This window comes from Rana temporaria, chromosome 10 (assembly GCF_905171775.1).
Source record: "Rana temporaria chromosome 10, aRanTem1.1, whole genome shotgun sequence".
Lineage (NCBI taxonomy): Eukaryota > Metazoa > Chordata > Amphibia > Anura > Ranidae > Rana > Rana temporaria.
This window is the reverse complement of record NC_053498.1, coordinates 80,460,380-80,472,881: the sequence shown is the minus strand read 5'-3', so window position 1 is coordinate 80,472,881 and position 12,502 is coordinate 80,460,380. Positions and strand designations below refer to the sequence as shown.

The 12,502-nt window shown below is 44.1% G+C and overlaps 1 protein-coding gene across 4 annotated transcripts in view; it reads left to right on the top strand.

Annotated features, from left to right (window-relative positions):
* Positions 1 to 12,502, top strand: part of LIG1 (DNA ligase 1) — a 138,349-nt gene that overhangs the window by 60,972 nt on the left and 64,875 nt on the right. For all 4 annotated transcript variants that reach the window (XM_040325569.1, XM_040325568.1, XM_040325567.1 and 1 more), the window contains exons 9-12: positions 4,249 to 4,489; positions 6,356 to 6,463; positions 8,667 to 8,723; positions 11,473 to 11,645. In XM_040325569.1, coding sequence (XP_040181503.1) covers positions 4,249 to 4,489; positions 6,356 to 6,463; positions 8,667 to 8,723; positions 11,473 to 11,645 — 579 coding nt within the window. The remainder of the gene's footprint in view (positions 1 to 4,248; positions 4,490 to 6,355; positions 6,464 to 8,666; positions 8,724 to 11,472; positions 11,646 to 12,502) is intronic.

The window sequence follows — 12,502 nt, the reverse complement described above, 5'->3', positions numbered from 1 at the left end:
CAGGCAGCAGGCAGAAGTAGGGCCTCGTTCAGGACAGAATGGGGACAGGGGTAGAGGCTTCTCCCACCCAAATCTCTTTGAAGCCTCCGGGCAACCAGACCCTAATCTAGAATGAGAAAACAAAAACAATAGTTTTCTTCATCCAGAAAAACAATTCTGGAGCCCCTCACATGTGAGACCCCTGTGCTTTGAATCCCACTAGTCCACTGGCAGGGTAAAAGATCAGTCCAAGAGGCAGGCAAAAAGAATGGTCAAACGGTCCAGGGTCAGTTCCAGATCAGGCAGAGGTATAAACAGAATCGGTAGGCATAAGCGTGGTCAAATAACAGTCCAGGGTCGGTTCCATATCAGGCAGAGGTATAAACAGAATCGGTAGGCATAAGCGTGGTCAAATAACAGTCCAGGGTCAGTTCCATATCAGGCAGAGGTATAAACAAAATCGGTAGGCAGAATCGTGGTCAAATAACAAGCCAGGGTCAAATACAGAGCAAGCAGAGGCATAAGGGGTGTAAAGGTAAATGGCAGGAAGTGACTAATAATTTAGTAAGGAATGATAACGGCGGAAACAGCCGCCTATGCAGAGGCCTGGTTGGGAAGGGCATTGGGCACAATGAAAACGGGTGTCTCTTCTCACTCCATCTTTGGAGCACACCCGGCATTTTTTTGGGGAATTTCGGCCTGTTGGTCCGGGAGGGATTTTATCTGGGAAGTGGCGCTCGTAGAGTCGGCTTACCACATCGGATCGAATGGTTGCTGGTGGGTTGCTGGTGTATAAAAGGGCAGTGGTGATTTCCTCCTGGAAGTAAAGGTAGGATTTGGGTCTTGGAGTGGATTTTCGATATAATACGTAGGTGTTGTATATGGCCAAATTGAATAAGTAAATTGAAACTTTTTTATACCACTGGTATGATCGTCTTGTGGAAAGGTAGGGCTCGATCATTTGATCATTGAAATCGACACCCCCCATGAACTTATTGTAATCTTGAATGCATTTTGGTTTCTGGATTTGCCCATTCCTCCTTCTGATGGTAACGCATGTATTGTTGTGGATGGTAGAAAGCACGTACACATCCCTTTTGTCCCTCCATTTCACGGCCAGAACTTCCTCATTGCGTGCACTCGCCGTCTCCCCTTTTCTTAGCTTCTTGGTGACGAGGCTTTGAGGAAAGCCCTTCCGGTTCGACCGTACGGTGCCGCATGCGGGTGTCTTCTTTCTATACAGGTTTCGGAAAAGGGGCAAACTTGTGTAGAAATTGTCCACATACAAGTGGTAGCCTTTCTCCATGAGCGGGTTTAGGAGTTGCCAAACAATTTTCCCGCTGGTTCCTATGTAGTCTGGGCAATTAGGGGGGTGTAGCTGGCTGTCCTTTCCTTCATATATGTTGAAGGCATAGGTATATCCGGTGGCACGGTCACATAATTTGTAGAGCTTCACTCCATAGCGGGCCCTTTTGGAGGGCATAAATTGCTTTATGCCGAGCCTGCCAGAAAATTTTACAAGGGACTCGTCAACACAGATGTTTTGGTCCGGGGTAAACAACTGGGGGAAAATTTGGGAAAAATAATCTAGTAGTGGCCGAATCTTATAAAGTTTGTCAAAATTTGGGTCATCTCGGGGAGGGCACTGGGTATTGTCACTATAGTGTAGGAATCGCATGATCATTTGATATCTGGACCTGGGCATTTTTGAGGAAAAGACGGGCATGTGGTATATGGGGCGTTTTGACCAATATGAACGTACTTCGTTTTTGTGGTTTAGTCCCATACAGAATACGAGGCCCAAAAAAATTTTAAACTCTTCCACTGTAAGGGGTCTCCATTGGAAGGGACGAGCATAATAGGATGTGGGGTGACTGGAAATAAATTGTTGGGCATAGAGATTGGACTGGGAAACAATTGAGGAAAGCAAGTCCTCAGTAAAAATTAAATTGAAAAAATCTATTGGGGCAAAATTTTCTGTGTCCACTTGGACTCCTGGCTGGGCAGTGAAAGGGGGAATGTTGGCTTCTCCTGAATTAGGAGGAAGCCACAAGGGGTACTGAAGGGAATAGGGAAGGCTGGCATGGGACCTACTGGTACGTGACCTTGCTTGACGAGGTGTTGCGGTTCTGGTGGATGGCACAGCGGTGCTGGTGGATGGCACAGCGGTGCTGGTGGATGGCACAGCAGTGCTGGTGGATGGCACAGCAGTGCTGGTGGATGGCACAGCAGTGCTGGTGGATGGCACAGCAGGGCTGGTGGATGGCACTGCCTCCTTAGCAATACGCCTTCGTCTGGCGGGCGGACCCTCTTCCTCCTCTTCTTCCTCTTCTTCTTCCTCTTCCTCCTCTTCTTCCTCTTCTTCCTCTTCCTCCTCTTCTTCCTCCTCTTCCTCCTCTTCCTCCTCTTCCTCCTCTTCCTCCTCTTTCTCCTCTTCCTCTTCACTGCTAACTATCGGCTCATATTCAACATCAGATCCGGCGTCTGACCTTGCGGAGGAATCCGAATCGCAGAGCTCCCCGTTGCTCTCGTCGGCCGCAATAATTTCGTATGCCTCCGTAAGTGAAAAAGATCTTTTAGCCATCGTTGGCAATGACAAAAGATGGCACGTGGCACTGATGACACTGACAGGTGGCACTGACGGCAAATGGGACTGGCAGATGGCACGGGCAGATGGCACTGATGGCAGGTAGCACTGATGGCAGGTGGCACTGATGGCAGGTGGCACTGATGGCACTGATGGCACTGATGGCACGGGCAGATGGCACGGGCAGGTGGCACGGGCAGGTGGCACTGGCGGCAGGTGGCGGCAGGTGGCACTGATGGCAGGTGGCGCTGATGGCACTGATGGCACGGGCAGGTGGCACGGGCAGGTGGCACGGGCAGGTGGCACTGGCAGGTGGCACTGATGGCAGATTGCACTTTTGGCAGATTGCACTTTTGGCAGATTGCACGGGCAGGTGGCACGGGCAGATGGCACGAGCAGGCGGCACTGGCAGGTGGCACTGATGGCAGGGGCAGGTGGCACTGATGGCAGGGGCAGGTGGCACTGATGGCAGGGGCAGGTGGCACTGATGGCAGGGGCAGGTGGCACTGATGGCAGGGGCAGGTGGCTCTGATGAAAATGCACTGGCTGGTGGCACTGGCTGATGGCACTGGAAGGTGGCACTGGAAGGTGGCACTGGAAGGTGGCACTGGCAGGGACTGGGTAGTGTTTGTGTCACTCACTTTTTTTTTTTTTTTTTTACTGTAGTAAACGATCGATGTGAAACTGTCTTTCTCTCCTCACACGCGGTCTGTGTGTAAGGAGAGAAAGCCGGCGATGAGAGATGATCTCATTTGTTTACATTCGAGATCATCTCTCATTGGGCGGCTAGATCGAATGCTGAATGGCCGCTGTGATTGGCCATTCAGCACGATCTGTGATTGGCTGTGTCCGAGGGACACGGCCAACACAGTTTTCTGCAGAAGCGCGCTCGCGAGGACGCGCTTCCAGCAGAGAAACAGCAGGCCGTTTAAACACGGCCACTTGGCACTTCAGGTCCGCGCTGCAGACGTATTTTTACTATAGCGCGGATCTGAAGTGGTTAAGCAATTTTTCATGTGCTACTTGCCTAGACATCTGTGTGCATGAAGTCTCACCTGAAATCAGACCTGAGGCTTTGAAATCGTGGTACTTCAAGTAAAGTCGCACAATTTCAAACTCATTCAGTGTGAACCAGGGCTCAGGATACACTCAAGTGGTAATTAGGTTAGTCTCTTTGTGGCAGAATGTTGGGTCTTTAACCATTATAATGAATAGAATTATCTGTGGTGACCACAGCCTTAGCAATTCGACCTGCATGTACCTGCTACTACTCTCTTAAGCCATACATTATGTGCAGTGTTGGTGGCAGTAAATTACCTAATAAAATCAGGAACATATTTTCTTTCAAGATGCAGTGCATTAAAGTGTTACTAACCCCACAATTAGTAAAATCAGTCTGTATATGCAGTAATGCATGCTTGTTATACTCACTGTGGAACTTAAGAGGCTAACCCTCTGGATAGTGTAAAGACTGGTTGAATCCTATCTAATCCGATCCTTCCCTTTTTTACAGTCCCCAAACCAACTCCAACTTGTTTGTGTAGATGGAGGAATATGTTAGTTTTTTTTTTTTTACCCATCTATGTATGGCCAGTTTAAGAATACTGTGTTGTAAAGTTCATTGGAATCTCAGTCTGTACTTTGAAGGTAATCTTGTTTTAATCGTACATGTTTTTCTTCAGATGCAAGCCCACCTTCTAGCAAATCAAAAAAGGGAAACAAAGTGTCAGAAAAATTCTTCGAAAAGAAGGGTAAAGCTTCAGGAAAAAAGGATAAAAAAGAATCTAAAAAAGAAAGTTCTGAAAAAAACGTAGAGGAAGAAAGTAAAGTCTCTGAAAAACTTCCTGTAAAAGAAGAGTCTGAAAAGTCTTCGGAGCAGTCCTCTGCTAATACTCCTGCAAAGCCCACAAAAAATATTTCAAGGTAAAGGACTTTAGATTATTCGTAAATTTTTGAGAAATCTGCATACGCGGTTTTAAAACATGAATTTACTGTTGCAGATTGGAAACCGATGTGAAATATATATATATATATATATATATATATATATATATATATATATATATATATATATATATATATATATATTACACATGCATATACATACTCTCTAAAAAAAAAAAAAAAAAGAAAAAAAAATGTATACACTGACGCTTTGTGGGAACCAGTGAACTTGTACTAATGACTGGGAAGATGTTAAACATCTAGTGTGATCAGAGAGTCAAAGTGTTAAACCCCCCCCCACCACCAAAAAAAAATTGATTCTGTTCCCTTAAGCATGTTATACAGCACAGTGCTTGTCCTGTGTAATTTGACCCCCTGTATCACCTGAAATATCTGGCTGACCCTGCCAGTTTCTGCCCTCCCCCTGTACTATTTATTAGGGCTGCTGACACCGTGGTCAGAGTAAAAGCCTCCATAAGCCGCAGCTCTTCTCTGTGTGTCGTCCCTTCCCATCACTGCCTGTCGGCTCCCTAATCCTTCCCTCCTGCTCTAAAAATACTTTTTTTTTCCTCTTCTATAGTATCCTTGATGTATAACACTAAGCACCCCAGTAGATGTCATTTATAAAAATATATGCGGTATAATTGCTTACTTCAGAGCGCCGTTCATCCCCCACGTGACTAACCGTTGGTCTCCTCCTCTCCTCTCGGTTAACGTCAGCAGGGGTTTAACGGCACCTCCCCCTGCAGCTATTAGATCTGGAGAGAAGACTAGCAGACAGTCAGCTGAACACTGAACAGCGTTCTGAAGTAAGCTTTTTATACCATATATTTGTATAAATGACACTGGGGAGCTTACAGTTTTGATATATCAGAGGGAACTAGAGAATAAAAAAAAAATGCATCTTCACAAACTGTGTGCCTAGCCAGTGTTTGTGTTTATCATGTGTGCTGCTTTTACTAGGGGAAGGGATGGATTTTAGTCCTGCTTTACAGGAACACAGAATCCATCCCTTCCCCCCTGTCAGAATGGAACTCTGCCTTGTTTACATAGGCAGAGCTTCATTCTGAGTCTCTGCCGGATGGTTGCATCGGCAAATCTGCGTCTGCTGTGAATATTCACAGCAGAAGCAGCGCACCAGCACCCCCTGCTGACAGAAGTGCACAATCGTGTGTGTGTGTGTGTGTGTATGTGATCCTGTGCACAGCTGCTGCCCTGTAGCTGTAGAAGTGCTATAGGAAGGTCAGCAAGTGGTTAAAATGTGATCACTTTCTAAAGTATCTTTTGTATTTGCCAGCTAGGAAATAGGGGGTATGTGAGCAGTATCAAGAAATGTTCATATATAGACTCCTTTTTGATTTTGTAATTTCTACAGTGTTGTGCCAGAATTTTTTTAACCACTGAACTTCTACGTTATGCAATATTAAGGTTTATTTATTGCCCCCTGGTTCTATTCAGCCATGGCTACAGGTAGTAATTCAGCTGTAAATATGCCATGTGCCCCAGAATACTGTAAACTGCGCAGCCACAGAATTGTGCTGGTAGTACGGAGTCTGCACTTTATTGGCACGGTAAAGGAAAGTCCCTTTTTAGGTAAGGAAGGGAAAGTAGATAAGTATTTAGTGGACACTGAATGTCTGATCATGCTCAGTAGAGAGATTCTTTAATTCAATTGTAACCTGAGGTAACGGAATCCTTTGGTAGATGTCCATAGGTGGTATTCACTTAAACTAGCCTTTGTAATAGACCCGAGACCGTTTCACTTAACATTTAGACATTTGACTGTAATGTGTATATTATTTAAAGATTATTGTATTGTTTTTCATGCATTTTATCAAATTTTAGTTTCTTTGGAGGCAGCAAGCAAGATGATTCGGACAAACAGGCAGATTACAATCCATCAAAAAGTCGTTATCATCCAGTAAATGATGCCTGCTGGACTAATGGCCAGATGTAAGTATTGCCAGTATAATGGCCAAGCAATTACTGTTCATGACAACTTTTGTTATCCCACTCTTGGACCTCTCAACTTTACATGTTTTTGGTTAAAGGAAAAAAAAAAACTCCCAATAAACACAAATGTTCCATGGGATATATTTATGGAATATATTGTTTTTAATACTGGTAATGGCGGCAGTCATCGACTTATAGTGGGACTGCAGTATTGCATCGGACACTGACACTTAGTGGGAACCAGTAACACTAATACAGTGATCGGTGCTAAAAAAAAAAAAAATATGCTAATAATGATGACACTGGTTGGAAAGGGGTTAAACATCTAGGGCGATCAAAGAGTTAACTGTGTGCCTAGCCAGTGTTTTTGTGTACTGTTAGGTGCTTTCACTAGGGAAAGAAATGGATTTTGTTCCCTGCTTTGCAGGAACACAAAATCCATCCCTTCTCCCCTGTCAGAATAGAGATCTGTCTTGTTTACATAGGCCGATCCCCATTCTGTGTATTTTACAGATGGATCGGCAGGTGCCGGCTGACATCCAGTGCCTGGCACACACAGATTGGCTTGTGCTGTGAATAACCACAGCAAAAGCATCCCACTGGTGTGGCGCGCACCCTGCAGGCTGAAGTACAGGATTGCGTGTATATATACATGATTCTGCACAGGAGAGACGCCCTGTAGCAGTAAAACGATTATGCGGTGGTCTAAGTGGTTAAAGAAAGGAGCCGTAGAGAAAAGTGCAGGTACTGCTCTACATGTAATCTTGGCTTGTATGTGGTGACGTACACTCACTGGCATATTTATTAGGTACACCTGTTCAATTGCTTGGTAACACAAATTTCTAATCGGCCAATCACATGGCAGCAACTCAAAGCATTTAGGCATCTAGACATGAAGACCACTTCCTGAAGTTCAAATCGAGCATCAGAGTAAGCAAGAGAGTGTTTAAGTGACTTTGAACGTGGCTGGTCTAAGTATTAAAAAAAACTGCCAATCTTCTGAAACTTTCACGCACAACCATCTCTAGGGTTTACAGAGAATGGTTCGAAAAAGAGAAAATATCCAGTGAGCGGCAGTTGTGTGGACGAAAATGCCTTGTTGATGTCAGAGTTAAATGGGCAGACTGGTTTGAGATGATAGAAAGGTAACCGTAACTCAACCACTTGTTACAATCAAGGTATGTGGCATACCATCTCTCAATACACAACAGAATGAACCTTGAAGCAGATGGGCTACAGCAGCAGAACACCACACTGGGTGCCACTCCTGTCAGCTAAGAACAGGAAACTGAGGCATCAATTCGCACAGGCTCACCAAAATCGGACAATAGAAGATTGCGACATTCAGATGGTAGGGTCAGAGTTTGGCATAAACATGAATCCATTCTGCCTTGTATCAATGGTTCAGGCTGGTGGTGTGGGGGATATTACCTGAGTATTGTTGCTGACCATGTCCATCCCTTTATGGCTACTTCCAGCAGGATAATGCACCATGTCACAAAGCTCAAATCTCACCACTGGTTTCTTGGACATGATAATGAGATCTCTGTACTCCAATGGCCTCCACAGTCACCAGATCTCAATGCAATAGAGCACCTTTGGACTGTAGTAGAACGGGAAATTTGCATCATGAATGTGCAACCAACAAAGCTGCAGCAACCATGTGATGTTATGTCCTAATGGACCACAATCTCTGAGCAATGTTTCCAACGCCTTGTTGAGTCTATGCCACAAAGTATTAAGGCAGTTCTGAAGGCAAAAGGGGGTCCAACCCGGTACTAGCAAGGGGTACCTAATAAAGTGACCGGTAAGTGTACATAATAGGTTTAGGTATGTTAAAGTGGTTAATTTTTTTACCTTTTTAATACATTTCTTGCATTGAGGTAAAAAAAAATTGGTATGTGTATTGCCCCCTCACCCCCCTTATTCTTACCTGAGCACAATCTCAATCCAGCGCTTTGCCCTCAGGTGTGCCACTATAGGAAGCGACTTGCTATGGTGGCACCCTGAGAAGAGGAAGCGCTGGGCGCACTGGTGGGGGAAATCAGAAAGAGGCTCAGGGCTGCCCTGTGCAATACCATTACACACAGTAGGTAAGTATAACCTCTTATTTTAAAGGGGGGGGGGGGAGTTTTACTAAACACTTGCCGTTATTTTCAAATATTCTGGACTTTCTGTAACTTTTTGCATTTATCTTATTTAGGGTTCCTTACTTGGCAGTTGCACGCACATTTGAAATGATAGAAGATGAATCTGCACGGTAATGGATTTATGGAAGACGTCTAATGTTTTAAAATCTTAAACATGTACTGTTTACATGCATTTTAACAGCTCAAGGGCCGCAAGCTTTCCAGGTCTGCATGCACAACAACTTTTCAGTTTACAATAAACCTGGGAAGTGTATAGTATGCATACAGTCAAAACATACATACGCATAGGTTACCTTCATTGAAAGCAGCATCTCTAAACAGTCTATAGAGGTAGTATGAGAGGTAGAGGTAGCTAAAGTTGAATGGAAACTGACTGTCATGTTACAAGATTTGGCTCTCCTGTTAATCACTAGCCCTCCTGTTAACCACTAGCCGACCAGCCCCCCGATCGCCCCTGGTGCCGACCCACGTGCCCGGCAGGTGCGATCACCGCCGAGCACCCGCGATCGCTCATTACTGAGCGAGAACCGGGAGCTGTGTGTGTAAACTCAATGTTATTAGATGATGGCAGCGGGCCAGGACTCAATGTTATTAGATGATGGCAGCGACTTTAAAGCTTCTTCCTCCCAATGGCCTTAACCACCCCCCTCCTGCCCAGGTGTAATTTCAACTTCCGGCACTGCGTCGCCTTAACTGACAATTGCGCGGTCGTGCGAAAATTGACGTCCTTTTTTCCCCACAAGTAGAGCTTTCTTTTGGTGGTATTTGATCACCTCTGCGGTTTAAAGCGGGAGTTCACCCAAAATCTTAATTTTTAACATTAGATTGAGGCTCATTTTGTCTAGGGGAATCGGCTGTTTTTCTTTAAATCGAAGCAGTACTTACCGTTTTAGAGAGAGATCTTCTCCGCCGCTTCCGGGTATGGGCTGCGGGACTGGGAGTTCCTATTTGATTGACAGGCTTCCGACGGTCGCATACATCGCGTCACAATTTTCCGAAAGTAGCCGAACGTCGGTGCGCAGGCGCCATATAGAGCCGCACCGACGTTCGGCTTCTTTCGGCTACTCGTGACGCGATGTATGCGACCGTCGGAAGACTGTCAATAAAATAGGAACGCCCAGTCCCGAAGACCATACCCGGAAGCGGCGGAGAAGATCGCTCTCTAAAACGGTAAGTACTGCTTCGATTTAAAAAAAAAAAAACCCGATTCCCCTTCACAAAATGAGCCTCAATCTAATGTTAAAAATTATTTTTTGGGTGAACTCCCGCTTTAAAGGGAAATTTTTTTTTCCCTCCTAACATAACAATTTTTTTTTTTTGTATTGCTTTTAAGTGTAAATGTGAGATCTGAGGTCTTTTTGACCCAGATCTCGCATTAAGGGGGTCCTGGCATGCTTTTTTTTCTATTACAAGGGATGTTTACACATGTGAGGTATTGCTGTGATCGTTAGTGAGAGCAATAATTATAGCACTAGACCTCTGTAACTCAAATCTGGTAACCTGTATACATTTTTAAACATCGCCTATGGCGATTTTTTAAGAGTCAGTTTGTTGCCATTCTACGAGCGGGCGCGGTTTTGAAGCATGACATGTTGGGTATCTATTTACTCGGCGTAAAATAATCTTTCACAATATAGACTAAAACTGGGCCAACTTTACTGTGTTCTTATTTTTAAATGTAATTTAAAAGTGTGTTTTTCCCCCAAAAATTGCGTTTGTAAGACCGCTGCACAAATACGGTGTGACATAAAATATTGCAACGACCGGCTTTTTGTTCTCTAGGGTGTCTAAAAAAAAAAAAGATATAATGTTTGGAAGTTCCAAGTAATTTTCTAGCAAAAAAGTCATTTTTAACTTGTAAACAACAGATGTCAAAAATAGGCCTGGTCCTTAAAGCAGGGCTCCACCCAGAAATGGAACTACCACTTTTCGGATTCCTCCGGTGTCACATTTGACACCTTTCAGGGGGAAGGGGGAGCAGATACCTGTGTAATCCTGGTATTTGCTCCCACTTTCTGGCATAGATCGCCGCAATATCCGCCGCGATCTATGCCATGTCTGGTCCCCCCCGCTGTCTCCTGGGAGACGCACAGGTCCCAGAAGGCAGCAGGGACCAGTGGGATTGTGCAGCGTGACTCGCGCATACGCAGTAGGGATCCAGCAAGTGGAGCCACAAGGCTTCACTTCCTGATTCTCTTGCCTCCCCAGCAAACGATTGCAGGTGGCCGGCGGCCATCACAACCGACCTGCTGATTAGCTACCGCTGTGTCCAATCAGACCCAAAAGACAAAATGACAAACAGGTACTTTGTTTCACGCAGCCGGTCCGCCCTGCCACTTTAAGTGGGCAATCTGGAAGCGGTTAAACAAAAATCGTTCGTTCTGTTTCCGTACAAGATTTTTTTTGGAGTTTGTCCCTTTGGAAATTTTAGTTCGGAAGATCGGCATCGGCTGTCGAAAGTTGTGTACACACTACTAGAAAATCGTATGATCGCTCCTCAGATGAAAATGTTCGTCCGATTTTTCATATAGTGTGTACAAACCTTTAGGCTACTTTGAATTTGATAGATACTGTAAAATCCTTTTTCTTAGAACATGTTTTTTGGTTTTCTAAAACTCACAAATAGCCCTTTACCCAAGTAGTAATGTTTAGTTTGTTTTGGGGTAGACTAGCTCACACCGCAATGTCTTTAAAAACCTTTTTCAGCTAAAAATATTAGACAAGGGCTCAAAAAAATCCAAGCTTGATGTAAATTGCATTAGTTTCCCTTTTTCACAGCTGGTAATGCTAATATTATGCATGTTTTTTAACTTTTTTCTCAGGTGTTCGTTTTAATATACTACTTCTATTCTATTTTAGCTTAAAGAACATTGAGACACTTAGCAATTTGCTGCGTTCTGTTATCTGTCTGTCTCCGGGGGACCTTCTACCTTGCATCTACCTGTGTTTGAACCGCCTGGGTCCTGCTTATGAAGGGCTTGAACTTGGTATTGGTGAAACTATATTGATGAAAGCTGTTGCACAAGCGACTGGTATGAATATATTTCAATAAACTTTTTTTCTTTTAATAAATAATTTTTAAATATTTTTGAAGAGCGTACATTACGTACTGTAATATAAGAACACACCATGCCAGCTACACAAAAGAGTATAATTTTAGTGATAAATGGAGATAAGAGATAGCGGAGGACTTACTGCTATTTAGATGGGGTGGCTGTATTCATTTTCAATGTTTAGGCTTTTTTTTTTTCACATGGTGATCCTGCCAGTAACATACTTTCTGTTCTTGGGTGACCATGCTCACTCACTGTATTGTATCTATGGAGGAATAACATTGTCACACCTGGACTAAAAGTGCTAGGACTACAGAATCCCTCTCCTCATCTACATAACTTGGAAGGTTTTAGGTTGTTCTGTAGAGAGCTGGAAACCATTCTAATTGATAAGTACATTGGCAGACTGCACTAGATTGTTTTGCAGTACTTTCAATTATTTTAAAAATCTTGTAAAACAAACCCAATAATAGTACAAAACATCATTAATCCTGCATATGAAACAATACAGTATAAAGTTATTCTGGGGTAATGCGCCAGTTTCTACCTTCTAAAATCCAATAAACCCACTTCCCAAAGAAAGTATCAGACAAGTGCACAACCGTGAGAGGCCACGTGTTCTGGTAAGAGACACATTTAAAGATCCAGAATGCCAGGGTTGTACAAAATGGCAAGTCCCTGTGCATTCTCTCTCTCTCTGTATGCGTATTGAACTCTTGAATGTCTCAGTGCTGCATTCTACTATACAGTACTAAAATATAGTACAATCTGTTCCAGCAGCAGACAGGAAGTTCCTGTACCACTGCAGGTACACAGCACTGTATCTAGCTAATGCT